The 15,135-nt window shown below is 40.3% G+C and overlaps 1 protein-coding gene across 1 annotated transcript in view; it reads left to right on the forward strand.

The window, feature by feature from the left end:
* LOC105839406 (RNA/RNP complex-1-interacting phosphatase) overlaps positions 1–15,135 on the forward strand; it is a 46,492-nt gene that overhangs the window by 3,524 nt on the left and 27,833 nt on the right. Inside the window, exons 3-4 of the mRNA XM_012685693.3 lie at positions 13,438–13,469; positions 14,369–14,456. Of these exons, the coding sequence (XP_012541147.1) occupies positions 13,438–13,469; positions 14,369–14,456 (120 nt within the window). The remainder of the gene's footprint in view (positions 1–13,437; positions 13,470–14,368; positions 14,457–15,135) is intronic.

Genomic DNA, 15,135 nt, shown 5'->3' on the forward strand with positions numbered 1-15,135 from the left:
GCGGCGCACTCCTGATTGTCGAATCTCCTCCGCTTATAACATAATCTCTCGCGCCGTCGTGAGATTCTCGTTATCTCGCCAAAGATACGATTTTAGACGGGCCATTTTTTACGACGATTATACTACGCTAACGATAGTCTATATGTTAATCAATGTTGAACAATTATTGACTAGCGTACCTCACCTTATGGCAATAGCTGGTGGACGTCGATAGTCAGTTTCCGATAACTTCTTTCGGAATGAAAATTGTGGCTCTTTATTTTACTTCCTCATCAATAAAGTTATTGTAATATTTAATGTATATAACGATATGTATATACGATATATATTTATACGTAATTAATACCTTTATCGCATCTTTAAAGTTGATCATACGCGCGAATTTCATTGATGTCAGCATGTTGACATTAATTTTAATAGCTCACCTAAAGACGAGAGAGAGAGAGAGAGAGAGACTTGGCGCCATCCTTAATTCCGCCGGTCGTGTCAAAACCCGCGGGATCCAAAGGACGAAATTAGCGATCCTAATTCGCCATGCGGCCGGAGCGGAGATGATCAGCAACCTCCCGATCCCCGTTTTGTCCCGAGCTATTTAATTTCCGCCTAACTCGCGGCCTGGAAACCGGTTTTTCCCGTCGGTCGACCGTTCCCTGCGCGCGCGTGCAGGACAGTTGCAAATAAGTTTCGTCTCGCCGGGATCGCCTGCTATGCATATACGTTGCGCATGCATACGCAAAATAGGAGGGTGCCAGGGCTAATTGATTCTGGCGTCGCGGGTATTACATAAAACAAGTCGATGCCGGGGCTCCGAATTGGACTCTCGGGGCTGATTGGGACCGCTGCGGCCGCGGCCGCGGGGGGTCACTTGTTAATAGGGCCCTCAAAGGGCCCCAGTGCGGGGCACCTATTCTTGGGCTGGTCCGGCTCGCGCACGGCGAACGCTTCTTCATCATCTGTAAGAACTTGTAACAAATATCGGCTCACACGAAACGTGATACGCTCTTCGCCGACGCTTCACCGTAGGCTCTCTGTCTTTCTCCCGTTCTATTTTGATTAGGGAACGGCGCTGATCCGATGGATTTAGCCTGACGTTAGTCGTATGTTCTCTTTCTTTCTCTCTCTCTCTCTCTCTCTCTTTCTCTCTTGGTGGACGCATGCCCGTGCAGAGTTGCCCTTTCTTCGATGCATTATGGAAATGAGAAGAGGAATACTTTTATAAATGGATTTCACTCTTAAATCTTGAAAATTGAAGTAAAAATATAGCTTTTGCATTTTTTTTCATTACTTTTACTTATTGTTTGATAACTATAGGTTATATAACTGAAAATATAAGTAAACTTAATGATGAAAAATCGATTGCCCTCCATTATCTTTTTAATTAAGATTTGATTAACTTTTCTCTTTCTCTCTTATGATAAGCGACATCTGCTCTTTGGCAGAAATGTGCAAACGTGTGGATATTTTCATTAGATAATCTGAAAATATAAGATAAATAGATGACTATCAACTTTTTTTTACTGTTTCCTTTTGAAAGCGGGGTTACATATTTTGATCATTTTTTTCTTTTTCCTCTAGACTGTCGCAACAATGTGGGCGATTTCTGCACGGTGGTAGAATATTAATTTGTGTGTCGAGAAGGGTAGGCCTCACTCGAGAATAGATAGCGTCTCTTCGTGGGTGATATCTGTATTTCAACCACCCAAAATCCCGAACATTGAGATCGTTATCGCATGAACTTCTCAGTTACACACGGGCTATTCGCCCTTGTCGTATAAGCAGCCGCGTTTTTGGGTATAAGATGAATGGAGGGATTGATCATTTTGTGTTTTAAATTTGCCTAACATTTTCTGAAGAAATGCATTCTTCCAGTGGTATACCGCAGAATAACACGTTTTGATTCATACGATGCATTCATCCTCTTTATCTGCAATTTAAATCGGTGAGTCATATTGTAGCGTCAAAATTATTTACAGAATTTTCACAAACTACGTATAATATAGATACAACTGTTGATGTTTATTTAACACACAAAGTACATTGCTTTTAAAATATTGAGAAAAAAACATGCAACATTTTTTTTAACAAATGTATAATTCTATTTTATACAAAATTTTATACGTTATGTACAAAAATTCTATTTTTTAACTCAAATGAAATTTAAGATTTTTGTCTTGACGCTTGTTTATTAAATTTATATAGAATTTTACAGTGTAGTCTCGATTGTACCTAAATATCCCCGTCGATTCGTCTGATTAATTCCGTTGTGATAACCTAGGAATGCAGGATACCTTTTTTTCCATACGACCCTTTCATTTCTCACAGTGTTTACCTGCACCAGGAAAAAGTCGCCGGCCGCGCAAATGACGACGAGGGCAGCATCGGCCGGAGTCGCTTCTGTGATTCTCGAAATGTAACGCATTACACATCTCGAGAATATCGATTCGCCGCCCGACATGCGGCAATCATTATTCACGACTGCCATACATGACTTTCTTGCTAGCATACCATGTAGGATTAGCCGTGAGCATTTTTTCACTGTATGATTTATGAACGAGGTCCTCGCGAACTTCATCGCTTGTGCGACGTATTCGTGTCACGGATCGGGGTCCCGCGTCCTTCTGACCGACCCTCTCATCTCCTTTTTTTTTACGACAAAATATTAAATAACGGCCCTCGACGATAGCCATCGATTTAGTCACCATCGGAGGTAATAAACGGCGGCATTGTGCCTTGTCGCAGATGCTAATCTCGTGGGTAAACAATAGATTTCGTGCGCGCAATCGAGCATTACGATTTTGTGTAAATTTTATTGCGAATTAAAATGATGAAACCTTGAATCTGCAATTGGATTATTCCACATTTTGACATGACAGATGCACATAGTACTCAATATATCATTGTCATAAAATTGTTGGCAATAACTAACATCCAATATACACGATGGCTCCATTAGTCTTAGCTAGTATTCCTAAATTAACAATCAGATGCTATCGGATATTAATAAAGAAATTAAGTTTACACAATATAATTTCATTGAATTCTTGCAACTTGGTTTTCTATAGATAGATTTATTTTCTTGATATGCAAGATTATTTGATTAAACAATATTGAGACAGATTGATTCGTCGAAGAGGTGCGAGAGGTTTAAGATTACGTCGTTTAATGATCCTCACGAATCTCTCCGGAAGATTACGGTAATTAATTCGGGACACGTCCTCACGTCACTATTACATTTCCCATCGGCAATCGGCCGTGCATGGTCGTTAGATAAGCGGATTTATTGGCTCACCGCGAGGCGAACGCACGTTCTATGTTATTAGCAATGGTAAGTGTTTGTTTAACACTCGCCGAGGAGAGGTGGATCCGCGGGCGCCTCCTCATCTTCCCATAGCCGTGCAGCATTTCACGAAAGGGATGAGCGGCGCGGCGCGGGAGGAAGAAGGAAGGCGGTCGGGAGAAAGAGGGACAGCGATTGTAATTTATGCCGAAGTTAGCGAGCAACTTCGATGACTTTGTAAAATATTACTGATCCCCGTTTCGAAGATCTTATCTAGATCCGACACCGCGCTCCGTTTCGTCGGAACGCCTTCCTTCTTTTCTTCTCTTCTGCTCCTTCTTTTTCATCATCCTCTTCTTGCGTTCATCTTCCTCTCCTTCGTCGTCGCCCTCTCCTTGTTCCTGCTCTTCCTCTCTAGCAGCCTGGCGCCTCTAAAAGGGGTCGTCGTGCGTCACGCCGAGACCCACTGCGCCAGAACGACTTTGCTTTCCAAGTTCCGCCGATCGACACCGAAGAAAGCATATAAACATGTCATTTGTTGATGAAACTAGTTTTTATCTACGCCCGAGCGTCGCGAAAGTGTTGAACATTTACTAAATTGGACGCTGCCGGTTATTTTATTTGTTATCGACACCGTTGTCTCGCGATCTAACATCGTCACGCTTGGCGGTCCGATTTTTAAAATGGAAAACGACCGAATTTGACTCATCGATCCTCTCACTTTTGCGTTTCGTAATATTTCAATGTCCGAATTTCACCTCATTTACATGGAGTGCAGTTCAGGCGTGAATTCTGTTACAAATTAACCAACGGTATACGTATATCGTTAAACTTAAACTGCTACGAGAGTTAACTGATTAGTCAAGGGATTTTTGTCACAGTGGGTGCGGGCGGGAGTTGTTACAGGTGTGCGCGCGTTCAAGGGGATGATCGCGGGAAAACTCCGACGTGCAGGACACTTTTGTCACGCCCTCCCCATCTATCGCGTCTCATCAGATATGGTAGCTGGGCCACGGGTCTATCTCCGCTAGATAAGATGGCGAGTGTATATACATCTTGGGGGGGGGGGGTCCTTTCTTTCCGGGAAGCCTGCAGAGTAGAGATCTCGCAGTAGCCAGCATTATCTCCTTACCCGATCGTGTTTCGCTGTTCCTCTCATTTTGCAAGGCTTCGTTACGCGTACTGCCCACTTATACACGTACGTGCACAGCGAGACCGGTGGCGCGCGTACTCATAAAGAATCCGAAAGATATACTCAACCGGTTAAGATATCTGTGGCTAAGTGCGGTTCAACGGCTCGTAGAGCTTTCGGATGCGACCTCGCATATTTTTGGGCCAGCGCCTTAAGGTGTATCCTTGACACGAATTGTACTAAACTCGTAGTTCCGTATTTACTAAAAATATAGGATCTTACGAGCATTCGATTTATCTTATTAAAATATTTTTTTAAGGTCTCAATATAAAAAAATCGTCATGGTCTCAATTTTATTTTTACAATTTAATATTTCAGTTGTATATTTAAATATCTTCATGCACAGAACAGGATTTGTCATTCTATGCATCTGACATATTTTACTTTTTTAAAATCTGTTTTGTTTGAGAGTTAAAATTCACGATGTCTTATTTGTGAAACATGAAAATAAGTATATTTCGGTTAAATTTGGGTTAAATTATTTTATTATTATACGTTGGTTACAAGGAGCTAATTTATGAAATTAATATATTTTATTTTATCCTTATGTATTATAGTAATTAATTTTTGTAATGAAAAGAAGCTATACATAAATAAAATAGTTTTTTGTAAAATAATATATATATATATATATATTTTGTTAAGATGAAAAGACATACTGTGATATTTTAAGTAGAAGCTATAAAGAGTTTATTTAATTTTAACGAATAAATAAAAAAATTCTATATTAATTAGAATATACTTTATACAGTGGTGAACAAATGACGATAATGACTTTTTTGAATGTTAAATAACATTTTGTAGAACAGTAACTTACGTAATGCGCGCGAATGAACGAATTGAAGACGCTCACAGCTACTTTTCTTTTTAGAAAGTATAGTTGAGATGTAGGAGGCCATTTCTTCGATATATGCATCGGCCGACCCTCTTGATATGAGTACGGGAAAATAATGGACCGCAAATGTTCCGCGGGAAGTTCTCATAGAGCGATGGGAATCGTTGAGAATGCAATATATAGTATATTACTTTTCCTTTATTTCTCTCAACCAGTGCCCCCCGTTCCTTCTCGCGCCGTCTCGATCTTGTCCTCTACATCCTTTCTTCGCTCGATTTCTCTTATTCCATATCCAGCATCATTATACGTGACAAAGTGCAGTGTCTGTTTGGATTGTATCGTAAGCTAAAGAAGAAAAGAAAAGGAAAACAATAGTGAGAGAGAGGGGGAGAGGGAGGGGGGAGGAAAGGAAAAAGAGAGACAAGATGAAAAAAGAGAGATTGAGGGGATGAAAGGAACGAACGATTGTGGATTCGGCGATGGTTTGGATGCCATGGCTGCTTCGGCCCGAGAGGAGACGCGGCGCTGGCTTTATGCTTCTGGTACATAAATTTCCTGTGAATGGTGCGCGTATGAACCGGCGCCCACCACGTTTTGTGTCCTACCCCCGCTATCGTCACCCTTCCCCGCGTCGTCGTCGTCGAGATTTTCCCCGATCTCCTCCTCTGTCGCTGGCTCTCTTTCTCTCTTCTGCTCCCCTTGTTTCCGTGCTTCTTCAGATACGCTCTATCCTGGTGGTCGGAAGGCCCGAATCCTCCCCTCTGTCTGAAATCGTCCGTCTGTTTACGAGAGCGTCACCGGACGCGAGGATGACACGTGAAGAAATTTCCGAATTTATTGGCCTCGCGGCCGCCTCCCACCGGTTCTGTTACACCGTCGATTAGTTCGAACGTCCTCGAGAAAAAGGCACAGCACGACAGCAGACGGTGCTTATGTCCTATAAATCTTCGCGTAACCGGTGCGTCGAATCTATCGGGGGGGAATCGGGCGCGATCGGATACGCGCGTTATACAGCAATATCGGAGGAATTGTTTGTTTAGCTGGCGGTCCGTGGTCCGCCATCCATTGGTCGCGATCTGTTTCCGTTGCGCACCAACGAATTTCATGGTGACGCGCGATTTGACGAATAGCATCCGCGACGGGGTATGATGATGGATTTATGATAAAGAAAAAAAAAGGGAGATACAGAGCCAATCAACTGCGAATGTGCATGTGCTTTGAAGGGTAACCGGGCACCGATGGCGCCATCGGCAGCTGCCGGACCTAAGTTGGTCGGAAAAAATCTTCTTACCTTTGCCTTTCCTTCTCGAGAAAACTGACGAGGCGGGGTCGCGTCGAGGCAAGAAACAAACATTTGTTTAAACGATCCCGACAAGTCACGGCCATAAATACCTGCGGGTCGTTAATCTTGTCTTCGGTCACGCCGGTCTTTCGTTAATGTATAATGTATTCTCACCCCCGTAGCTAAAACAATCAATTTGTTGGAACCTCTGGCACGCCGACGGGACTCCGTTCCTCAGGGCATGACCCGGGTACGTAGAAAAAAAAATAGAGAGAAGGAGAAAGAGGGAGAGAAATACCGTTCAGTGTCGATGGTGATGAAGGGCTGCCGTGATCTTTCTCGTTTCGGGGCAATAGCGGCATCATTGGCGATTTAATGGCGGGCATTGTTACGATCTCGCAGTATGCCCTGTCCGTAAGAATTTCGTAATAAAAGCGACGTTCGATCCTGACTAAGAAATGCCAATGCCGGTATAAGTCATTTCGGCCGTTTGCTGTAACTGCGCCGTGAATACCGGAAGCTCGACGCCGCAAAATGATAGCGCGCAACCTCTCTAGCTTTAGAGAGTCTACTAGGTCTCCATTCGGCTCTACTCACACGAAAGCGTTATAACGTCCTTCTGCAGTACCCACCCGTAATATCCCTTAATGCATGTCGACGACATCGCGATTGCTACAAAGGGGGACCGTATATTGTCGTCGATATTGCAACTGTTTCTGGAAAATGGATTATATTGATTTTTATTAAATGCATGAGTCTGTTCGGTGAGTTTTGCCACTTTTTAATTAGCAATGCATTTTCTGACGATTCTATAAATAATTTATGCTCTCACATGATATATTTCATAATTTATTATCCAAATATCATTTTACTATATTCTAATGTACGCACGTAAAACAACGAACAACATAAAAAATTTAATAAACTCTAATGTTACATATACGCACACAGTACGAAAGATTTACGTGATATATTGTCAAAGTTTTTAACTGTCAAAGTACGTTAGAAATTAAATTAACTAAAGGAAGAAGCGAGAAAGCGAGATTATATATATACATTAGAATAAATTATCGTTTGTTAAGATTTAGTGGTAACCATAAGTATATGTTTCGCTCTACGCGTCCCTCACAATAAAACACGATAGAAGGCAAATATTCGTTAACTTCTTGCCAAACGTCTCGCAAATAGATCGTCAGTCATTCACGTAAGATTCATTGTAATTACTTGTCTAGCGTCTAGTATCGTTCCGATCTGGCGCATAAATATTTCAGTCTCGTGGTATCTTTTTGCATGCGTTCCCTCGTATGTCACGGCCGACGACGGACCACCGGCGACAACGAGAAACAAATTCGGGGAACAAATTCGGCGACGTCGGCGAATGCGGAGGATCGCAATCCTCGTCTGCCGGGCAAGAATAAGGAGAGGCGGACCCCCCGGGGCGCGCGGACCGCCCTGAAAATATTTTTAATTTTATTACGGCCTGTAATATGGAAATTCTACGGTCGCGGTTATCAGGTGTGAATTGAATTATAGCGACTGCCGACGTGGCCCTATTATTTATACATGGTCGGGAAACATGGTCCCGACTTTCGCCGTGCTGTGCCGGTGCGTTCACGATAGCCGGTGATAGGAAACACGCGCGGATGGTAGTCTATAAAGCCACGTGTCGGAGCGATACTAATTCGTTATCCACACTCGGAGAGAGAAAGAAAGAATGGCCATGTCACCGTGTCGCAGTAATACGACGTCTGTAATCAATTTCTGAGCGCTCGCGGCATCCACGTTAAGAAATAAATCTCGATTGCTGATACAACGATTTAATTTCGCTTCTCGTTGTACCTTGGAGAATTTTGACACCTTCCCGCTACTTTCTCGTGTACGAATCGGCATGCACGATTTCATAATACCGTTTTAAGTTTACCTGTTTGTAAATGTTTTTACGTAAAACTCGGAAAGACGTACTTTTGAAATACCTTATATTTCACCGCCGCATAATGGCTGATGATATCTCTTGGAACCCCGCTAATGGTCAATTTACTGAGCACAATGGAGGCCCCGAGGAGTGGTCGCTAATCGACGTTGTATCGATCGGCCTTAGATCTTTTCGGAAATCGTGGAATCGTAAAAAGCGCCGCGGAATATCGAACTTTGGTGTGATTATTAGAGAAGGCGGACAGGGAATCAATTTTCACAGATTCTTGAAGGTATTCTACTTCGAAAAGTTTTTTTTATTGCATATGCGAGAAGAGGAGATTAATGGATGTTCCACGTTCATTTATTATCCAAGATCATATGTAACTAAAATTACTTTCACTTGTTGATATATATCTTTTACAACATATATGGTTTTAGTTGTTTTAGAAATACAAAAACAAATTCAGAACTTTAGAATAAATTAGCAATATAATTGAAATCTATTTATATCAAAACTTAAATCCGCACTTGATTTTCAATAGTAAAATTATTTATTTTTAAATTCAGAAATTGTAATATTTCTCGAGTTTGTGTGTGTATGTATCCGATCTCTAAAGGGTTTATTAATGACGACTAGCAAGAGCGACGCGTCGTGTCTTACACATCTTCTCGTTCACATAGGTGACCTATTTTAAGTCGTTTCGAATCTTCTGCCAAACGAGGAAGTAAGTGGATACGAATAACGTCGCACATATATCAGCATGAGATGGTCATATAGCAGTCTATACTGCATGGCTCTATATAAACGCGCAGAAATGTCGCTCGCTCTCTCATGCAGTAAAATGTTCCTCTCGCAGATCGCCGTCTTCTTTTTTCCTCTTTCTTGTCCGTAGACTTCGTGTTTTTCGTGTACAATTAATAATATAAAATTTAAAAATTTTGAACAAATATTATAAATCTGACGTACTAATTAATAAATTAGTATTTGTTCACAGAAATTCCTCGTAGATTAATTAAGAAACAATAAATTATATAGTTAATTAATAAAATTAATTATAGTAGTCTTTATGTATAAATTTAAAAAATTTTGAATATTGTTTTATGAAATATAATTTTTTTGATAAAATATAAAATTATGTAATTGCTCATATGATTATTATATCTTTACATAACACGTTTTATTATGATTCTCAGCACAGTAAACTTTGGACAGTGCTTGTTTGTGAAGATAATTTTAAAAGATGTTTTTGAGTAAATATATTAAAACAAAAAATAATTTTTTGGATAAAAATTGATAGTAACGTTTTGGCTGGTTCACTCTTCACGCTTATCCATTCAAGAAAATAGAAGTTTACGAGCAATTCTTGGAATATGTAATAACCTAGTGACACGTGAAATTTGACGACGTTTCGCTTATTTCTATTACGAGAGTGCTGCTATTTGCTCGGCATTGTTCGCAACACCCTTTGAATTGCTGTGCCGTCCTAGTTTGCATTAGACCAAGTTTGCTTCGTAATTTACGATACATTGTGCCTTGGAGAATTAGCTGTTACAAGTATTTATGAAATTAGTATTTTTAGAATTTTAACGTAACTAGATATAATTAAAAAATTATATAGTTAATTAATAAAATTAATTCTAATAGTTTCCTTATATAAATTTAAGAAATTTTTGATATAGTTTTATGAAAACAGTTTTTTTTTATTGTATTGCAGTTTCGCGCGCGCTATTTAGTCTTTTATTTTTTACTTTTTAAAAATAAATTGTAATACTTATCAATAATTATCTATACAATTATAATTGTATAGAGAACCACACTTATACAATTATAATTCAAAATTATTATTTATTAACTCCACGATGACAGCCTTTAATGAAGTTAACGTAACAGATAACCAATCAGTGTCGCGAAAAAGCAGTGACAGGATTTCGATAGATTCGACTATTGTATCTAGATAATTTTTATTTTTTACATTAATGACTGATTTATCACTTATTATAAGATTTATCACTATCATAATTATCACTTAAAAAATGTTAGAGGCAAAAAACTGAGATGTATTTTTGTTTTTTAATATATTTTTTAGGAAATATCTATGTAGATCCTTGTTCACAACTATAATAGTTCTAACTTTATAATAATTATTTTTAACGATTTGCAAGAGATCGCTTTTGTATTTTGAAAATTACAGTCATACCGTCATCGATACGTCGCACCTGAATTTGCAGTTACCCCTCGCTCGCTCCGAAGTTCTCACGCCAGTTTCGTCGAGATTGCGCCGTCGAATGACCAGGCAAGAGCCTTGGGAATATTACGGCCCACTCGGTACAAAGGCGTGGAAGCTCACCCCTCGTAAATATTTCCAATAAATATCACCGATACCTACCGTTGGCCAACGCCTACGTCGCGCGCAAAGATCATACTTTTTCGATGGCTTCGTACCGTATTGCGTTTGATCAACACTTATTTTTATGGATTTTTATGGCCTGTACAGATTTTCCATCGCATAATAATACTTGTATTATACATCAACGTGAAAATATTTCAGTGTTTTCTGATAAATGCAATTTTCTCTTAATTAATAAAATTAATAAATGTGTTTATCTTCGTTCATGTTCGAATCTTTTGCTAGAACAAGATGTGTATATATCAACGCGCATGTTTTGCGATGCTGTAGCCAATACCGGACACTTTGGCACGAAGCGATATGATTTACCATCTGTCCCGTTGTTGTGTTTTCAACCGGTCAAATTTGTCGGCGTGGGAAACCTCATTTTGATTCTCTTTTTTTAAGAACTAAAGTTATTTTGTTTAGTTTTTCTGTGGGATTAAATTTTCTTCTATTTATTCAATTTTTCAATATTCTATATATAATATATATTATTTTTTTAAATTATATTTTCTTGAAATGTAAAGAATTCAGCTATTACAATAAAGGCGCGTGAAATAATATTTAATCAGTCGAAATCAATATGTAAAGTTATATTTTTAAAAATTATAAAAACAAATGAGTCTGATGCTGGTAGGCATTTGCCACGGAAGGTGAAAATTGGGAGGTACAGCTGAAAATTTTTCGACGCGCGACGAATGTTGCGTGAACTCGTGCGAACCGCCAGGAAGATTCACAATGCAGGCGCGGTCCGATAATCCTGATTTAGACGGCCCCATATATTAGACTAAAGATCGTGAAATTGAATGGTGGAATCAGTGGAGAGAGCGATCCGGCTGTCAACCGCGAGGAACGGGGTATATCGAGCGAAAAATAAACTGCCCCTGGCGCGAGTAGGGTTAGTAAATTTCGCAGGTGGTCCAAAGCTACCTGTATCTTCTGTCCTTCTCTTGCTTCCCCTCTCCTCTTTCATTCTCGTCCTCTTTCTCTCCTTACGACTCTTCTCCGTTTGTCCGTGGCTTGCGTTCCCTGTCTTTTCGTCGAGGAGTGCCGCGCGAATGTCCTCTTTCGAGAAGGCTCGTAAATCCTTGCATTTACCTCGCATCTTCTGTCCTTACTTGGAGCGTAAATACGCGAATCTCGACTCGTCAAAGGCGAGGCGCACGCTGGCATTCGCCAGCTACGATTGCGTCGTAGCATTGTTCGTGAATTTTTAATCTTATGTTCTTGCGTCACCACATATAATTACTGAACTGTTAGCATTGCAATACTACCATTTATTTGCTACAAAGATTGAGATTAATTCCATTGTGTTAAAATTATAAGAGACTACATTAAATTAAAAATTTATCAAAAATTTGTTGCATTTGATTACTAATTATTAATTTATTAATAAATATAGTCATTTGTGGAAAAAGTACACAAATATAATAGTTTTTATAATGTACGTACATATCTATATCTAAGGCACACATTTTATGAATTATGTCGTGTTGATTGCGAAATCGCGAAATTACATTTCGAGATGTGAAATGTATGAGCAACAGGAGCGACTGTAAACGGGATAGGGAGATATCTCACGCCTAGTCAATGTCAGATTATTACGTTCGGATACGAAAGCCATACCAAGAGTCCGTTATTAATGCGACCGATACTCATTCCGTACTCATCCGTAGATACGATCTCTCCGCCCAGTCAATCGGATAGCTACGTCTAAACCTATAATTACCACTAGCCCACCCATAGCGGGTGCGACGTTACAAGCCGATTAACGAAAGTTTCAATTTACCTTGCACCATAGTCTACGCCTGTTAATTTGAAATATGTATAAATAGTATGCACCATGTTATTACTTTCTTGAACTTGTATTATTTAACTAAATTTTTATACGTTCTAAGAAACATAACACTAATAACTCTTTTTTCGTATCATTAAAAAAATACTCTGCTTATCGGATTGTTTTTTGAATGAAATAAGTTGAGTAACGATCGTGTTCGACAATTGTTGTAAATAATTTTTTAAATCTTATAAAAATATTCTCGCCATATTATATGAATACCAACGGGATAGCAGTAGTAAACTACGTGTCTTTGATATCGACGTCATCCCTCCCTATCGAGAAGTGCTGGTGTTACAATCATCGAGTCATCATGCCCGTGACGGGAGCGTGCCTTTAGGATTTCCCACCGGTATTCACTACCGACGTCGTCTATCGTTTAAACGTGAGACCTCGAGTCAATCAATCACTCGTTGACGATATGCGATCGGTGATCGCGGCGCGCGATCGTCTCGTGCGGTCTATTAAGCTCGCGCTATTAATTAACCAGAAATAGGGGATGACTTGCGATATCGCGTATATACCATCCGTGCGGGTCTCACGAGACAAAGGTATGCAGCGATGCTAATCATCGCGGAGATGAAGTCATTCAGAGACGCCGTTTAAAGTTTCCTCCGCAGCAGTCGCGGCTGTCGCTAAACTAAGGGCTATTAATTATTTCTCGCTGCGTTTTCTCAGTGATGAATGTTGCCCTCTTTTTTTTGTTTCAGGCCATAGCGAAGAATCTGAAGCCGGAGCAACGGTGAGTTGGGATGACTTGTCGTTCGGACACCTCTCGTGTAAACATCGTGGCCGACCGCCTCTCTTTCGTTCCGCAAATATCTGTACCGCGTTTGTAGCACGGTGCAGAATTTCTCTCCTTGTAGACAGGAGATGATGCATGAGCGTAGTAAAGCACATTAGCGAGATCGACGGAGTGGTGTCGCGCCGCGTGTAACTCGATGCGCGAAAGGAGAGATAAAAAAAAGAGAGCTTTAGTCCTTCGTCGATAAATTGTGGCGCGCTCGTGGAAATTATAGCAATGATTATAGCGGCGCGCTCGTAGAGACGTGATACTTCTCACTTGGTCAGTTACATAAATCTGCCGGGTCACATTAGCTCGCCGCTAATTGCTTTTAAATCGACTAGCATCCTAATAAATTTTACACATTTTTTTTTAATAACATCTCAGCGCGTACACGAGCGAGGGTTGTTTATTTATGGGGAATCGTTCGAGGCAAAACATAACCGCGCTGGTTTCCGTATCTACGCACGCACGCACGCACGCACGCACGCACGCACGCACGGACGGACGCATGCATGCACCTGGTGTGTCTGTCAAAAGGTTTTGATATATCGAAAGGGATGGTGAAACTATTTGGGCCGACACCCCCGCCTAATCCGAATCCCTTTCGCTTGGAACCTCGGAGATTCCTTGATTCCCTTAATATATCATCCAGTCATATAGATTGCGCCCCTCGAAAGGAATCTCTCCGTGTGTATGCTGTTTTAATACTACTAGACTGGGTTCTACTATCTCGTAGAAGTAAAGAAAGACAAAGTTTTATGATTCAAGTAGTGCAGGGGGATTTTACGAGCGGTCGATAAATCGAAACGCCACTCAACGCGCACATTATAATCCGGCCATATCCGTTGTTGCAGATTTACTACGAAAAACTTGCTGCAAGCGTTTCCTCATCTCAAGTATATCGTCGATTTGACTAATACCTATCGCTACTATGACAAAAAGGTAAGGGATACAAAATTAAAACTTGAATTTAGCGTAGCCAAGTAAGCAATTTTCACTGACTCGTGAAGTGGTTGTTCCACATGCTCGATAATTAATACATACAGATAATTGCATTGATTGAAATTTTTGAAATAAATATTACGAATATACTACAGAAGGTAGCGTAGAAAATAAATAAATTCGAGATCGTTACACACGATTAAAAAGGGGCCATACGCAGGCAATATCGTCTGATGAAATAATACTGATGTTGCCACATGAATTTAATGCGGAAACATATCGCGTATCGTTCGAATTTCAAGTCATAATTTGTTATGTTTATGTACGTGCCTCTCTTACCTTTTAGTAACTCGAGACAAGAGACATCTTCTCTTCTCGGTCTCCCGCAAACTTCACCTGCTACATTCCTTGATCGAGCAGATATACAGATACTCTTTTTTTTCTCAAACTTCACGATTTAACTATCCGTTCTTGCCATTCGTCTATCGTACCCTTCTTTTTTTTCTCGGTTTCTCATCTGCCCTTCCTCACTCGATCTCGCCGTGACATCCTAATATCGCATCGGGGTCAATTCCGACTCAAGAACGCTCGAAGCGGTCCGACTAATTTGTAGCGAGGGTAGAGAGGCCGTGCCAGCTAATGAACTTATTATTAGATTTTTGGAATAGTCAGCTGCCAC

This window comes from Monomorium pharaonis, chromosome 1 (assembly GCF_013373865.1).
Source record: "Monomorium pharaonis isolate MP-MQ-018 chromosome 1, ASM1337386v2, whole genome shotgun sequence".
In the NCBI taxonomy this organism is placed as follows: Eukaryota; Metazoa; Arthropoda; class Insecta; order Hymenoptera; family Formicidae; genus Monomorium; species Monomorium pharaonis.